Below are 17486 nucleotides of genomic sequence, written 5' to 3'. Positions count from 1 at the left end.
CTGGACAGTTGGGTCAGGACCCGAGCATTGGGGGGGAAATGGTCAGGGTGAGGGGAGGGAAGGGAGAGAGCGAGGAGGGGAAAATGGTCAGGGTGAGGGGAGGGAAGGGAGGGGACGAGGAGGGGGTAGAGAGTTGAGAGGGGAGCTGAAGGCACGGTCAAAGAGAAAGGTCTTGAGACTGGCCTTGAAGGAGGAGAGGGAGGAAGCGGCGAAGGCACTGGGGGATAGAGTTCCAGAGCCTCGGGGTTGAGAGGCTGAAGGCCCGGCCACCGATGGTAGGGCGGTTGGGGCGGGGGATGTGGAGCAGACCGTAGCCAGAGGAACGGAGGGTATGGGCAGGTAGGTAGGGGGATAGTAGGTCGGAGAGCTATAAATTGCCTGCAGAATTGAAATCACTGAATTAATAAATCCAATCTACATATAAAACAGGAATTTCCCAACAAAAAACAATGACTGCTACATGGTGGGCATTTAATACACTTCATGTTTTAAACTTGACGTGTAAACTGAAAATTAGTGACTAAAAAATAAAGCATTTTTTGGTCAGCTGGATGTCTGACACATGCAGAAACCCATCACCATGCTTCAGAATATTAAAAAAACAAAATGAGAGTTCCACAGATCCCACTTACACATGAAAAGCATTCAGAAGGCGGAACGCTAAGTTTTATTTTTTCCATTTAATATATAAAGCTCTGTAACTAAATCATAACAATAAGTTACTTACTGGTGTTAGGAGTAGTATTAGTGTGTTTGGTCGTCCAATAATAAACATTAAGCTGTAAAAAAGCTGTCTGGAACACAGCAGCAAATTACTTTATTTGCTCTAAATTGCTCTAATTATTAGCTCAAACCTCTTGGCTATTTTGGGGACACTTGTGTGCACAAATTGGCTGTTCTGTTCGCCTACACTAAGCCACTAAACACTACAGAAACATAGTGGTGCTTTGAGACATTATTGATGTTATATGTGCTATGTCAAATGTAAGGAAATTAAAGCCAATATGGAGTTGCCTCATTGTTAAGTGTTTTAATTGTTAAGGTGATCTGCCTTGTCTCTCTCCAGCCAAGAGTACTGCACTATCTGAATATAGTGATAAATAACTTTCAGTCCAACCTGGGTGCTAATTAGTGCTGAGTTTTTTTCTTTACATTAAGTAGCTGACCTTTGTAATATCAGGAACCCATATCATCACACTGGAGAAAGAGAAAGCATCACTAAAGACATCGCCAAATGATTCAAGTAACTCAAACTCTTTTAATATAATCCAACACTTCCTCACTCACACGAGTCACCAGTTGAAAATGAAGCCACAATTCTATAGGGTGAAAATCAACAACAGCAGCAACTTGCATTTATATAGTGTTCTTCACACGGGATAAAGTCTCGGAGTGCTTAACAGTGGTGGAGCCTGGCGCCAAGCTGGGGAGAGAGGGGAGGTGAGCGTAGGCACCAGTCCAAGAGGAAAGTTTTCAGGTATGATCTGAATATTGGCAAGGAGGAGGCAAGGCAGAGGGACTGAGGCAGAGAGTTCCATTGTTTTGAGGTGTTCTGGCTGAAAGTATAGCCATCAATGGTGGAGCAGAGGGAATGAGGGGCGTGCAGAAGTTTGGAGTCAGCTGAGCAAAGAGAGGAATGGGGGTAAGATTGGCAGGAGGTGGAGGTAGTAGGAGGTAGTTATCATCTGATATTTAATGCACAATCTCTAAAGAAGTAACGCATTGCAAGCCATAGTGAGTCAAAAATATCAGCAATGAGCTGGTCCTGAGGAATGAATGATTGGTTATGTACTGGCCAAAGCAAATCAATAGAGTTTTTCAATCACAGAGAGGCAGTGTACAGAGTACAGGAGGAAAGAGATCCAAACATGTGAACAAAACTTTCAGAACAGACCTCAGAGACAAAAAAGAGAATGTGACGGCTGATCCCCGTTGTCAGCAAGATAAACTATGAGGAAAAACAGGGCATTTTGGAATGGAAAAGAGAGGCCACACAGAAGGGATCTTATAGCATATAAATACAATGCTGAATAATAAATAAAATATAATATTAATCCTTGCATTTGATATAGCACCTTATCACGTCTGCAAGATGTCTCAAAGCATTTCACAGAATATACTGTAAAGTGAATTGACTGTATATTTGTGGGCGAAACGCGGCAACCAATTGGACATACCAGTGTCCCACAAACAGGCGTGGATTGAGTGACTAAATTATTATTGTTTTTTTTCTTGCGGGATTATTATCAGGCAAGGTTTTGCCCTGCCGGGAATCAAACCCAGGTCTCTCACTTGCGAGGTAAGTGCTCTAACCACTGAGCTACAGGACTCCACATGTGATACAGGTACATTGTGGGAGGTTACTGTGCGCAAACTGGCTGCTACCTACCAATATACATTCACTACACTTCACAGTGAAGCCCTTTGAGATGTTTTCAAATGGTGCGATAAAGCATGAAATCAAATGCAATGATTACTATTTCTACTACTAATCAGCAGATCCCTTCTGGCCACAAGTGAAAGTTGTGGAAGTTATTCTTATTTAGATTTACATGACAAAGTTTATTTCTGTGACATTAGAACAACAACAACAAAATGACATTTGTATAACGCCTTTCAAGTCGGGAGGACGTCCCAAGGTGCTGGATAATCAGTGTTTCGGAACCGAGCTGGGAGTCGGGATCAGGGAGGGTGGAGGGCAGGTCGGATAAGAGGGTGACCGAACGCACGGTCGAAGAGGAGGGGCTTGAGATGGGTCTTGAAGGAGGCAAGGGAGGGGGTGAGGCGGAGGGACTGCGGGATGGAGTTCCAGATGGTAGGGGCAGAGTGGATGAAGGCCTGCCTGCCAATGGTGGGGCAGGACCTGAAGCAGGCTGGAGCCCGCTCAGCTGAGGGAGCGGGCATGGTGGTAGGGGTTTAGGAGGTCACAGAGGTGGGGGGGGGGGAGTGAAAACAGATTCTGGTTCCCTTGACATTTTTGTACAGTCGACATAAATATTTTGTAATATCAGAAAATGTCCCCTTATTTCAGCAAATTGAATCTACCCCTCACCAATGAATTAATCCGCTAATGGAAAATAACTTGGAATAACTAAATAACTAAATAACTAAACTAAACTAAACTGAAAATAACTAAAGGAACATTCATGTTGACTCTGCTATACTCAAATTGGCTCTAAACTGGGATAAAATGTTATGACGCTCAGAAAATAGACTAACTTATTTAATAAGAAAATGCTATTCATCACAGCCCCCATCACATGGTTTATGCTTCACTTACTTATTGAAACGGCAATAGCTTTTTTTCTGCTGTATAATGAAAAGAATTTGAGTTTATCTCAAGAGAGTACTTCAGGATAGGCTCACAGAAATCAGAATTGAAAGCCTTAGAAACTATTACAAGTCTTTTACGAAACAACATAACACCTGTACTGATTCCAATAAAAATACAGTATTAACTTTCTTTGCAGAAAGAATGTACTCAATTTAAGCTGAACGTTGCCAACCATCCACTTGTCTTATTAGCAGCATTTGTTGTAGGTGTTTATTTCAGTTGGTAGCACTCTCTCACCTGTGTGTCAGAAGATGTTGGGTTTGAGTCCCATACTTGGAACTTATTCATCTAGGCTGATATTTCAGTACAAAACTGAGGGAATGCTGCATTGTTGCAGGTGCCGCCCTTCACATGAAACATTAAACTGATGTTCTGTCTGCTTCTTGTGGTGACTCAAGCAGATGCTTAAGATACCACGGTATTACAATATTTTGAAGAAGGGCAGGGCATGTATAGGGCTGGGAAAAAATATACTTCAGTCCATTGGGCTGGTTCCAATAAATACACTTTTCTATCTCTCACAGTCTCAATCCATTTATTTGCCAAATAGCTACCTAAATCCCTTGTCAATTTCCTGAGACAATCTGCTACCACTACTTTTCTATGTAGTCCTTTCCATATATTCCACCACCCTTTCAGGCAGTGCATTCCAGATTGTAACAGCTCTCTGGGTAATAAAAATTCTCCTCCTTTCCCCTCTGTTATTTTGCCAATTATCTTAAAACTGTATCCTCTGGTTACCGACCCACCCGCCAAAGGAAACAGTTTCTCCCTATCTCCTCTATCAAAACCCCTCATAATTTTGAACACCTCTATTAATTCTACCTTCAACCTCCTCTGCTCTAAGGAGAATAATCCCAGTCTCTCTAGTGTCGCCACATAATTGAAGTCCATCATTCTTGGTATCATTCTTGTAATTCTCCTCTGCATCCTCTTTAAGGCCCTGACATCCTTCCTGAAGTGTGGTGCCCAGAATGGGACACAATACTCCAGATGAGCCCTAACCAAACATTTGTAAAGGTTCAACATAATTTCCTTGCTTTTATACTCTGAGCCTCTATTAATAAAAAAAACAAGGATCTCATATGCTTTCTTGACAGCTTTGTCAACTTGTCCTGACATCTTCAAACATTTGTGAATGAGGTCTATCTGTTCCTGCACCCCCTTTAAAATTGTACCATTTATCTTATATTGCCTCTCCTCAGTCCTCCTCCCAAAATGTATCACTTCATATCCCCAGGTCTCTCCACATACAAAAATCTCTGCATTAAATTCCATCTGTCACGTTTCTGCCCATTTCACCAGCCTGTCTATGTTCTCTTGCAGCCTGCTACTATCCTTCTCACTCACTATATCTCTTTTAGATCATAGAATCATAGAAATGTACAACACAGGAGGCCATTTGGCCCATCAAGCCTGCACCGGATATTAGAGTAAGGTGTTCATTCAATCCCACCTCCCTGCCTTATCCCCACACCTCTTAGAATCATGGAAAAAAAATATCCAGCGAAAAATAAGCTTGACTAGTTATTCGTCTCATTGCTGTGAATGGGATATTCATATTGCAGTTTACTTGCAGCAATTGTATACCTAACAATCTACCACACTGCAATGTAACTTATTTTGAGATGACAAGGAGCTAAATTAAATGCCAGTGCTATTCATTTTATGCTACCATGAGTACATCAAAACATGCTTTGAAGTTTATGTTTTCAACTAGCAAACTGTCTGCTGTGTGTCGTCTGTTTAAATTAGTACATAGCTCTGACAAGCTTGTAAAATTCTAATGTTAAAGTCAGTTTACAAAAATAACAATACTAATCCTTGCATTTAGTATAGCACCTTGTCATGCCTGAAGGACGTCTCAAAGCACTTCACAGGTTTTATTGTGAAATGGAATAACTGTGTATTTGTAGTCCAATGCAGCAGCACAATTGCACACAGCAATGTCACACAAATAGTCATGAAACAGACGATCAAATTTATTTGGGGGATTAACTACAACTATTAACTACAGTTTCAGTTTTTCAATTTTTCAGTTTTCGATATGATAATTATCACCAATGCTGCAATTTTCTCTCCTCCTTCCAGTCATCTTTTCCTCTTCACCATCCTCAGACCCACCCTCAGCTGGTGCCCACTCAGAATTGTCAAGCTCTTCAGGACAACCGCCTGACATGAAAGATGTTATATAAGTGCAAATTGTATGCCTCTGTAATCATACAGTAGCTCTCCATTTCACCATTGGTGGCCACGGTTTCAGCCACTACCACCCGAAACTCTGCAACATTCTTCCTCTATCCCTTCACCTTGTCCCTTTCTTCCTCATGTTCAGGTCGGGCCTGAAGACCTTCCTATTCGACCATGCCTATGGTCACCTTCCCCCAGCTCGGCGCTGTGCTCCGCACTGTCAAGCGCTCTGGGGCGCTACCCTGCATGAGGGGTGCTATATAAATGCAAGTTGTTGTTGTTGATACAATCATTGCCAACAATTTGTTTTGTCAATACTTCTGAAAAATAGCTGTATGTCAGTTTGGTTCAGAGCACCCTCACCTCTGAGTCAGGAGGTTGTAGGTCCAAGACCCTAAATTAGTATTCAAATGCAGTGCTGGGTGGAGGGGTTGCCTTGTCAGAGGTGTCGTACTTTGGATGGGACATTAAATCAAGGTCCTGTCTTCCGATTCAGGTGGATGGTGAAAGACCTTGTGGGGCTATTCGAAAAGAGAAGGGAGTTTCTCCCAGTGTCATGGTCAACAATCCCCAAGTAAAATTGTTCATTTTTTTCATGACTGTTTGTGGGACATTGTGTGTACAATTGTGCTCCCGTGTTTGCCTACGAATACACAGTTATTCCATTACTGTGTACATTGAGCCCATGCTTGAGGATGATGTCACCAAGGGGGAATTTGTATAATAATTATTATTAACTTGTATAGAATAGGATGAATAGGAGCGGACTGAGGATAGAGCTCTAAGGAGCCCCAGATGTGACCATGCATTATGCTTTTTTGCCCCATAGTATGGAGTCCCTTATCTTTAGTCCCTGCCATGTCTGCTAGCTCGCAGGAAGCCTTCAGAGAGTACTACAGGATACTGACATTTTTACAAATAGTGACCTTCACCACCTCAATTATGATGTGAGCTTTTTTTCACTCTCGTTTTGATTTGTATCTCAGACCACCTGTGACCTATCAGTTGTGCTCCATGCCCGAGAAAGGCACTTGTCTATAATTTGTAGTCAGAATGAGCTTTGCCTAACCTCCCAATCACCAGGCACCTATTTCTTTATTCCCACAGGCCCTGGCCCCTGTTCTTGTTAAAAGACATTAAGCCACCCAAGTACAGCTGACACCAATTCATAATGAAGATATTTCTTTAAAAAGCAAAATGTTCTGAAGCACCGATTCATTCAGCCTGTCAGTTCCAATGGGCTTTTCTTAGCAGGGACAATCTGATAAATGGGTCCATTTAATTTCTACTGGCCACTCTAATCGGCAAACTTAAAACTGTTCTGTGATATACTGTAATTTTATATAATTTCACAGAGTGCAGCAATCTGTGGAGTTAATTATTTTCAATATGCCACTCACTCTCAATTGCAATATAGTCTTGTGTCTGAGTGAGAAAGATTAGGACCAAAGACACTCCGTGTGTTACTAAGAATAGTCAATATGCCTTTGCCCTTCCCCTCACAACAGAAGTATACACTAGCAGTACTCATGTTAGGTTATTTACTCACTCACTTTACAAAAAAACTGAGGTGAAGCTGAATTACATCACACCCATAACACAATATCTCAACAACTCAGTGCCTGAAAATGAATTGGATGCGCCAATGCCTGATGTATAGAATATAAATATTACTGATACACAAATACTTAAGCAGTTGTTAAAATCTGCTGGAAACGATTTTTCACTGTTTTAGCCTTTAAGATTCTATAAAATTTTAGAAAAGTTGTAATTTTTGTCTTAATTTGGAAAACGATTTTCCGCAGTACTTCCAAAAATCTGCTACACACATTAATTGCTCTCATCCTTTCCAAGTTCCAATACCCCAGACCTTCATCCTCAAATGTTCTCATGTTCTCCTTCAGGTACACAATCTCCTCCAGGCATATTTTACTGCTCATGTCCTCCACTCCTCTCACTCTCTGTCCTACTAATGGTGACCAAGCCTTCGCTCTTTGATTTTAAAACTCTCTTAATAGAATCTATGAACATGTCTTAAATTCACTTTGCTCTCCTCCCTGCCATTGCTCTCAACTGTCTCTGTGAAATGTTTTAAGACTTTCACTTGATGTGAAAGGGGCTATATTAATGCAAGCTGTGAGTTCTGACGAAAGGTCATCAACCTGAAACATTAACTAACTTTCCTCTACTCCATAGATGCTGCCTGACCTGCTAAGTGTTCCCAGCGACTTATGTTTTTATTTTTAATTATTATTATTAATAAAGATCATTTTAATCTCACTGTGGTATTTATAAATGGTTGAACATGTGGTAATCCAGCACCTTATTCTCTGATATGAAATAAAGATCATGAAAAGGTTTGAGAGGCGGTGCATAAATAGTGAGAAACTATTTCTGCCTGTTGGTGATTCAAGGACAAGAGGGCAACAAAATAAGATTAAAACTGGGTCCGTGAAAGGAGAGATTAACAACAACAAGATTCCATTTATTGAGCGTCTTTCACGTCAGGAGGACGTCCCAAAGCGCTGAAAGAAGAGTGTTATCTTCCACAGGATTATTAGAACATGGAATGATTTGCCAGAGGTGGTGGTTGGAGTACAATTCAGGTAGGCATTTAGAAGGGAATCACTTAAGTAAGTACATGCAAAGGAAGTGTATTGCAGGTACAGGAAAAGAGTGAGGAATTGGGATGCGGACAAATGGTTTCATTGGAGGAGCAAATACCAACAATATTACAATGGATTAAATGGTCTCCTACTCTGCTGGTAGATTTCTATAGTTCTATTTATCTTATTCATATTGCAGTGGCCTTTTCTACCCTAGAAATTCTTATGTTCTTGGACATTCGTAAAATTGTACAGACTATCACTAGACATGTGATTATTTGGATATTTAACAATAGTACTGCTATTAAACAGGATTTTGCTATTTGAGCTTTTAGTTGCATAAGTGTTTGCATGTGTGTAGTAATGTAATGAGACATGGCTTGGCTCTCTAAATAACAACAACAACAAAATTAAATTTGCATAGCGCCTTTCATGTTGGGAGGACATCCCAAGGCACTGGACAGACAGAGTTACAGACCGGAGCTGGGGGTCGAGGTGGGGGGGGGAGAAGTAGGGAGATCGAATACTGAAGCTTAATAAATACTGAGCCAGCTACAAGCTAGCTACCTCAGTACCAGCAGCAATGCTCCTCACAGAAGCAGATACAATTGTGTGCAGGATCAAAAGCAAGGATTATTAACCCCATTTTATTAGTGAATTGAATATTCTGACCCAGGACAGTAGTAAAACACCGCATTTTTGCAACAATCCATGGATGTGGTCAACACCAGCTCTGGCAATAATATTTAGCCTTGTATGGGTTAGTTATAAATACCATTACAAGGGTCAACACTACATTTGTCAGGCAATATTCTGGAGGACGTATTGACCTCCAGCGACTGTTAGCTTGACTTCAAACTGACTCAGCACAAAGGATTGCTCTCCTGAGACCTTCTTTGGCAGCTAAACTTGAATGAATACTTTTAAAGTTGTAATTTAAAAAATTCAGCCAGCGTGCATAGGTCAATCTTTTTATGACTGAGGGCATGTTGTTATTGATCAGCGATGTGCACCCCATTTGCCAGACAAAGATTTACTGTGCATACACTAAACCTCATGGTTTTAACCTTACAACCAATGTCATTAAATGTAAGGTTGCGAAGAAGCTTGGAATATTCTTAAAATTCAGTCATAATATGTTTTTTCTCTCTCTCTCTACAGTGCACGGCCGTTAGTCGATTGGCGGATCACTTTCCAGGGGTAATAATCCCTCAATTGTTTTTTTAAAAATTGGTCACTCAATTCACCACTGTTTGTGGGATACTGCTGTGCGCAATTGGCTGCCGCATTTCGCCCACAAAATATACAGTCAATCCACTTTACAATATATTCTGTGAAGCGCATAGAGATGTCTCAACGACATGGTAAGGCGCTAAATAAAATGCAAGGATTATTATTGTTATAATTTCAACGTCAGTTTTCCATAACTCATTTTTAAAGAATAGACTTATTTAAGAATTTAAAAATTGTGTGTGATCTTCAGACTATGAAAGATTTCAGACTCTGACATGCACCACAGGTGGACTGTAATTCATAATGATGAGATTTTACTGTATCTGGGTTGCGTCAGCACTCATTTCTGATTGACAGTAAATAAATATGCGCTCATCATCATTGCTTCACTAAATCTTCTTCAGTTTTATGGAGTAATAAATACCAGTATATTGTCTTCTGTCAGGCAATATATAGTTATGTGTAGTCAGTGTCAATTCCACCAAATAAAATACTGAGGTCAGGCAACAATAAATGTCAGGGCACTGTCATCATTTCATCCAGAAAGCACACAGTTCTTCACCATAGCATTTATGATTTACCTTAAAAGGATTAGTTGTGCATGTTTACCGATCACATGAAAAAAATCCCTCTATGATAAACCTGCCTACAAATAAACAGCCACTACCACTCAACAGTAATTCCCTGTGAAGAGCTTTGAGACAGTTTGAAATTATGGGGGCTGTACCAAATACAAAGATGATTATTATTATTACTTGCTTGGTAATGGCTGGTAGCGAACCGTCACCCATAAAGAGAATGCCACAGTGTGAATGTCACTTACCGGATGTTTGGCTGAAAGTCTCCCGCTCACTGTGCCGGTCTGATTCCATGTAGATGAAACAAAATTCTGCAATGAAAACACTGTAGATATATTTCTCTGAAACGCTGTCAAGAAATCAAGACACTAACCATATAATAAAATGCAAAACTATTTTGGGATATGTGTGTGTGTGCTTTCCTCACTGGCTTTCACCAGTGTTTGTGATTCACAATTAGCTGTTTTGCTAATATCATAAATTAAACTGCTTTCTGATTATCGGAAACCTGTCGTCACGAGTGCAGAAATCTTGTGTTTGTACAGCCCCATTCTCCTGTGCCTGTCCTCCACTCGCTATGTTATCCCAGTAGGCTGTAGTGGGATCATAAATTTTGCTTGGTATGTGTAGAGGGAATATGGGTGAGAATCCAAAACGTACTGTGTGACATTCTGGGTGTAGCACATTGGAGCACTGATATATTGTCACCAAAGTTTCATCGCATAGATCATAATAATAATCCTTGCATTTGATATAGCGCTTTTCACGTCGGGAGGACGTCCCAAAGCACTTCATAGAACACACTGTAAAGTGAATTGACTGTATATTTGTGTGCGAACGCGGCAGCCAATTGCGCACAGCAATGTCCCACAAACAGTCATGGATTGAAAATGACTAATTTATTATTGTTTTGTTTTTTTGGAGGGATTATTATTGGGCGTGTGGAGTAAGGAAACTTGCCCAAGGTTTCGCCCTCTGCCTGGAATTGAACTCGGGTCTCTCACTTGCAAAGCGAGTGCTCTAACCACTGAGCTACAGGACTCCATCATAGAACATTACAGCACAAGAACAGGTCATCAGGGCTATCAAGCCATGTGGTTTAATTCCTGAGAGCTGAAATTCTGTTCAGCATTATATGCGGAAGTATTGACGATGTCAGGCTCCAGTGAGATTTCCCTATTATAATTGTCAAAGTTGTTGCATGGAACAAACCAGATTTTCGCTTCCTCCCCCCAGCTCACCTTTTTTGTGCATGAGAGGAGTCCATCTATGTATGTTGACTTTATCTTATGTATCTACAAAAGGAAAACAGAAACCTGGAACCAGTTGCAATGCAACATTATTTTTGTTCTATACCTTTCTGAAACATTAATAAATTGTTGGACTGAATTTATACACTTATTAATAGGATGTCAGGCTACAAAGCTCATTTTACATTTACCAAATGGCCTACGTTAAACCGCATCTTTGGAGAATCATCCCTCTTCTGTACCTGTTTCCATATCAGACTCAAACCTTAGTTGTGCAGGCCTGAAAATCTCCTCAGTCACAACAACCATTTGCATTATACAGCACCTTTCATGTAAGATAACATCTCAAAATATTTTAAAGAAACGGTACCATTCACTAAGCAGGGAGAGGGTGGGGGGAAAGAAGGAAGAAGTCGTTGACCATCAACACAGTTGTAGATGTAACTTTTTAAAGCCAGATGGAGTGGGTTGAGGCAGCGGGATTCAGAGAGTGAGTTCAAGAGGTTAGGAACATTGCAGAGTAGTGGCCTTCCCCTTCCTCCGTTCAAAGTGATAATGAGCAGGACATATATGTTAGTGATACACAATTTCTCATAGTTCTGAATTTGGGAACTAGTTTTCCTAGACCTTAAAAAGACAAGACTTCAAATTTAGGATTGAATATAAGAATTTTCCAAATTTTCTGAAGCATTGAGTCTTGACTGATTGGCTTCCCACACATGGCATACATTCCCAGAAAGTTTCCTTGCTTTCCAGCAACTGAGCCAAGTGGCATACTGTGCACCACATGCGTTCACAGCACAGCTCAGTCATGTCAGCAAACCAGAAATGCTATTGCAGAAGGAATAGAGAAATCAAATGATTTATTTATTTTCCCAACTGCAAGACAATGGAAGATGTAGGATGTTACAATTTTGCAAATATTGGATTTGTGGGAAGCAGCAGCGGGGGTGGGGGATGTGGGTGTGGTGGTCTCTGGCCTACAATGATCTGTTGTTGAGCACTCTGGGGATGGCTTCACGTGCTGTAAGATGTCTTTGTGTCTGCGATGAGCACAGGAAGATGGTGGCAATGTTCTCACACATTTCATGCTGAGCTGTGTTGCCAACCGGAAGCTCACAGGGAGTTCCTGTTACCTACCATCCATCTATTGAGGACTCAAACCTGTGGCCTTAAGCACGGTGATCAGTTCCCGGCTGACTCAATTTTTTTTAAAATTTTATGTTTTAAGACTAAGGCCATGGGAATTTTTGGCCCTCTGGCATTCTAGCTCTTTTCCAGGTGAATGAACTGGGGCTGATGGACAAAGATAATTATATTCGAATCAATCACTGCATCACAATTTCATGCTGGGTTTGCTTACCTGTCTGTACTCTAAGATGATTTTAGGCAGTGGATGCAAGTCCTGTAACTGCATTAGCTGGAGAATAACAACAATGCATTTTATATAGCACCTTTTATGTTTTGCCCACAAATTATACAGTCAATCCACTTCACAATATATTCTGTGAAGCGCTTTGAGATGTCTCGAAGATGTGATAAGGTGCTATATCACATCATTGTGATATACCATCTTAAATGCAAGAATTATTATTATTATTCACATTGGGAGGACATCTAATATGAAGGTCGGGGTAAGGAGTTAATAATGATAATAATCCTTACAGTTAATATAGCGTCTTTCACATTAGGACATCCCAAAGTGTTGCACAGGATATATATTATAAAGTGCATTGACTGTGTGTTTTGTGGGGGACAGACAATTTTGCAGTACTGTCCCACAAACAACCATGAAGTGAATGACCCAATTTATTTGGGGAATTGTTGGCGAGCACACCTGGAGAAACTTTCTTCACTTCTGAATAGTGCCATGGGACCTTTAATGTCCAATGAACATTGTAAACACAAGTTTGTTTAAAGAGACCATGATGTCTAAACAACACTCTCATGGCATTACGTTGAGTGGCTACCAGGAACGATGATGTGATGTTTCTGCGTTTTCTCCAGGCAATCTCTTGTACATCATCACCAGGAGTCCTGAGACTTTGGCTTGGACCCGAATTCTCATAACTCTGCATGATGGTGCAGGGGATTTCTTGGAGAGAAAGCTATTCTTGGCACCTTTTTAGATGTTAATGTCCTATTAATGTTCCTTGAAAATGAGGTATTTTGGATAAATGTAATCAAAATGTTGTAATAGCACTGTGAAACTCTGCTACCTAGCTAGGCAGATTGACAGGAAGAGATACTACAGTGGATTTGTATTTCAATATAAGTGTTAATGTATGAATTAAACCATTCGAAACCATTAGAGCTCTTCCAGAGAATTATCTCCACAGTGGCAGATCAAACAGCCTGTCAATCATTGGAAACTGCAAATCTCTTCTAAAGTACAAACCAAAATAACATTAAAACTCAGGATGTTAAGGATGATAAAATAGCATAAAAACTAATATTAAAACAAAACAAACAGAATGACTAGACTTTGGCCTGTTAACCATGATTGCAAGTTATGTTCTAGAAATTACACTACAATCACATTAATACGGTAAATGTGATATTTGCGGGGGCTAAATGAGACATGTTTAATAATTACTAACTGCTTTCCAGAGGTTTTTGTTTCTTTCGAAGTCCTAGTTCTGACATGTTTTGACACAGAGTTGAGTGCTTTTTACTTTCTAAATTTTAGGCCTGACATCAGGCTCTAAGTTCTCTGTTTTAACATTGCTTTCCCAGCATTGACCTATTGAGGAGGGCTGAAATCCACATTCTCTTTGGCCTTAATAAATAACTCAGCAATCGACCCGCTTCTTCAAACCTAGACTATCCAAAGTTAATGTTTTGACTCAGTAGAAGTGGATTTCTAACATTTTAGTCTGGCATTCGCAAGACGACATAAGATCCTTTGTGATGATACTACTGTATTGTAATATTGCAAGGGAATAATTTTCAGGAGAACAAAGAATCTAATAGTAAGAATAATCCTTGCAAAATGCTACACAAGTTATATAACAACACGGGGTACTGTCCTGGAGCACTTAATAAATATATACTATAAAGTGGTGGGGCAGATCAGGGTGAAACATGAAGTCATGTGTGTTGAACCATTGATATGAAGTCAGACTCACCACCACCTCCGATGTTGACTGGTGTTGCCGCAGGTCTGTTTTTGGAAGGTTCTTCTCACAAAGCAGGTGCAACCTCAGTTTGTCAAACAGGATCTACCGCAAATCAGAAGACAACAATGGGGTTGAAAGAGCGCTGGAATAGGAAAATGGTAGCAGAACGTGGCGCGAAGCAAAAGTGCCACCAGGTGTAAAGAGCAACTCCTGCAGGAAACCCCTGTACTTCACACCATTTCATGAGGCCTTGGATAGTCCAACCCAAGACAGTCTCTGCCGTGTCAGCGTGACATACATGGTGAAGGCATTTTTTGTGCAAGAGGTCAGTCACAGTGCTATTTTCCCCTTCGAAACCACAATTTCCAACTCTATTGTCTTGACATTAGTTTCTGTCAAAACTGGAGGTTTTGATTATAAATTTGCGCATTTGTGCAAATAAATTCTTAATAAAAATAAGAGTTAGGTGCAAGTAACGTCTGCAGGGCTCAAATATAATATAATAGATGACTAAAGTTGAACTTATAATTATTTGTATCTGTCTGATCAGTCATAATGGTTCAGCCCAAAGCTGCCCACCACATTATTCTGATTTTTGAAAATCCACCTGAATTGTGTCAGATAATTAATGACTCAATCAAACGAATGGGCTGACGATGTGGAAATAAATAATAAATAGTGGTCTGGTGGTTGGGATCTATAACAAAGAACTCTTTCAGAGAGACAGCACAGAGACAATGGATCGAATAGTCTCCTTCTGTGCTGCAAATGTCTATAATTCTACAGGTCCTTGAGTATCATTTGGATATAAGAGTCAGAGTTAGGTGAATGTCTTTTTCTGATTGTTATACAAATAAAGCTTTTGACAAAAATATAAACGTCACCTGTCGTAGTTGATTGCTGCTGGCCAAGCAGAACTGTTCGCCAGCAACCCGATGTGCTTCCTGTTCTAGCTGCTTCTGTCGTACCTGCAGGTTTGCAACATAATAAATACAATCATTGCTTTGTCTCGCCAGTAAGTCGTTGAAATGCTGCTCATTCTTCAAACTGATTCACTAATTAATTAAAGCTGCTAGGAACGAACTGCACCTTCACATCACCCAGGCTGATATTCGAGTGCAATACTGGGAAAGCACTGCATTATCGGAGATGCGTTTTTCCAGATGAGACGTTAAATCAAGACCCTGTCTTCCTCTTCAGAACTATTAAAGATCCTATGACACTATTCAACAAGATATGCATTTATATAGCATCTTTCACATTAGGAACACGTCCAAAGCACTATTCAAAAAGAGAAGGGATTTTCTCCTGCTGTTCAGATCAAAAATCCTCCAGGTAAATAGTCATTCACTTCATGTTTGTGGGATCTTGCACACAAATTGGCTGCATTGTTTATCTACAAATACACAGTTACTATACTTGACATTTGTGAAGCACTTTGAGATAATTAGATGCCTTAGCTGCTGTATCAATTGTAATGATTATTATTAAAAATGTAAAGTTTCAAAAATAATGGGGTCTAATTTGCAATCTTTGTAACCGGGCTAATTGTAATTTCCCAGCTGATGAAGGATATGTCGCAGGATTGATTTCTGCACTTACAGTCAGATAATTTGTTGAGGCAGTCTTTTAATAGGGAATCTGAGGCGATAGCCCTGATGGTGCAGTGGTTCACATCGTGGTCCACATTGAGTTTGCTTGTATCAGCTGGGCCTGCTTGGGGAAGCTAAATTTGCACCAACTCTCCCAGGGTTTATGAGGGTAAAACAGTGGGTTTAATTAACTGGATCCCTCTTCAGCACCCTCTTCTAGTCATGAGCATGTTGGAGCTAGGCTCGGTTATGACGGCCTGTACAATCAAATGGCCTAGTGCTTTGGGACATCCTCTGACATGAAACATGCCATACAAATATAATTTGTTGTTGTTGCCTACCAACATTTACTGCCAAGTCTCACCCATGAACAATGGTCACTTGATAGTGTATCAGAGGGCAACCAGCATAAGGGGTTTGAAGATCAGGAGCTGATGGGGAAAAGAATAGAAAAATATCTGACACACTAAATTTGTTATTAAAAAAATCTGATGGGCTTGAAAAGGAGAGGGCAGGAAATTAGGCTTTCCATTATCATGGATGGAAATCATGATGTGCTCTTTTTTGCTAAAAAATAATTGAATAATAAGAGAGCAAAACACCCCAATAGTATTCATACCAAATGTCTCAATTAGTGCTTCAAGTCATGTTTAACAATATTGCATATTAGTTTGCAGACTGCATCAAATGAGTCAGTGAGAATATATACCTCTAGAAGTTTAGATGTTCTCTTCAGTCCATCTTTATTAACATGTATTCTGCAATTTTCCATCACTGCAAACAAAAACACAAATATGAACCAAGTCTTATTCAAATTTGAAGTGTCAGGAGACAAAAGTAACAAGAACAAATGTAACACACATTTGACACTTTTTTTTTCATGATTGAGGAACTTGAAGAGATCTCTGCCATAACCAGAGAATATGATACTAACATTTGTAGTTCCTTACCTGCCAAAACAGGGATCAGTCGGAGCTCCATAGTGCAGAATAATTTCCACAGAGATTGGCTCTGTAGAATAGAAAAATATAAGGTTGATGATTACAAATTGATGTGGGGCGGGGGGAAATGCACATGTGCTAGGTGTCATATTGTTACCCAAATATGTGGATAGAAATAGTCAATAGTTATGCGTGACCTCCTTCCTCAACTGGCTATTAATAACTATTCACTGCTTTTGGCCACATCATCAGTCAATGTGAGAATTACCACCAAACAAAATATCATATTCCATGTGTTAACACCTTATACATCATAACAGCTTGCATTTATCTAGCACAATAGCAGATTGTAGCAAATAGGGTGATGTTCCATGAGTTGGAGTTTCAGCGCAGCTAAAATAGGAAATATAATAATATAATAATAATCCTGGCATTTGATATAGCGCTTTTCACGTCTTCTCGACATCTCAAAGCGCTTCACAGAATAGACTGTAAAGTGAATTGACCGTATATTTGTGGGCAAAACGCGGCAGCCAAGTGCGCACAGCAGTGTCCCACAAACAGTCGTGGATTAAAAATCACCAATTTATTATTGTTTTTGTTTTTTGGAGGGATTATTATTAGGCTCTGTGTGGAGTAAGGA

General features: G+C 40.1%; 1 protein-coding gene across 1 annotated transcript in view; it reads right to left on the bottom strand.

Annotated features, from left to right (window-relative positions):
• poln (polymerase (DNA directed) nu) overlaps nt 1-17486 on the bottom strand; it is a 103890-nt gene that overhangs the window by 75297 nt on the left and 11107 nt on the right. Inside the window, exons 6-12 of the mRNA XM_042342212.1 lie at nt 16853-16913; nt 16612-16676; nt 15195-15278; nt 14320-14412; nt 12555-12611; nt 11183-11236; nt 10187-10252 (exon numbers count right to left, since the gene is read on the bottom strand). Of these exons, the coding sequence (XP_042198146.1) occupies nt 10187-10252; nt 11183-11236; nt 12555-12611; nt 14320-14412; nt 15195-15278; nt 16612-16676; nt 16853-16913 (480 nt within the window). The remainder of the gene's footprint in view (nt 1-10186; nt 10253-11182; nt 11237-12554; nt 12612-14319; nt 14413-15194; nt 15279-16611; nt 16677-16852; nt 16914-17486) is intronic.

This window comes from Callorhinchus milii, unplaced genomic scaffold (assembly GCF_018977255.1).
Source record: "Callorhinchus milii isolate IMCB2004 unplaced genomic scaffold, IMCB_Cmil_1.0 Scaffold1, whole genome shotgun sequence".
Classification (NCBI taxonomy): domain Eukaryota; kingdom Metazoa; phylum Chordata; class Chondrichthyes; order Chimaeriformes; family Callorhinchidae; genus Callorhinchus; species Callorhinchus milii.
This window is presented reverse-complemented; position numbering and strand designations above follow the sequence as displayed.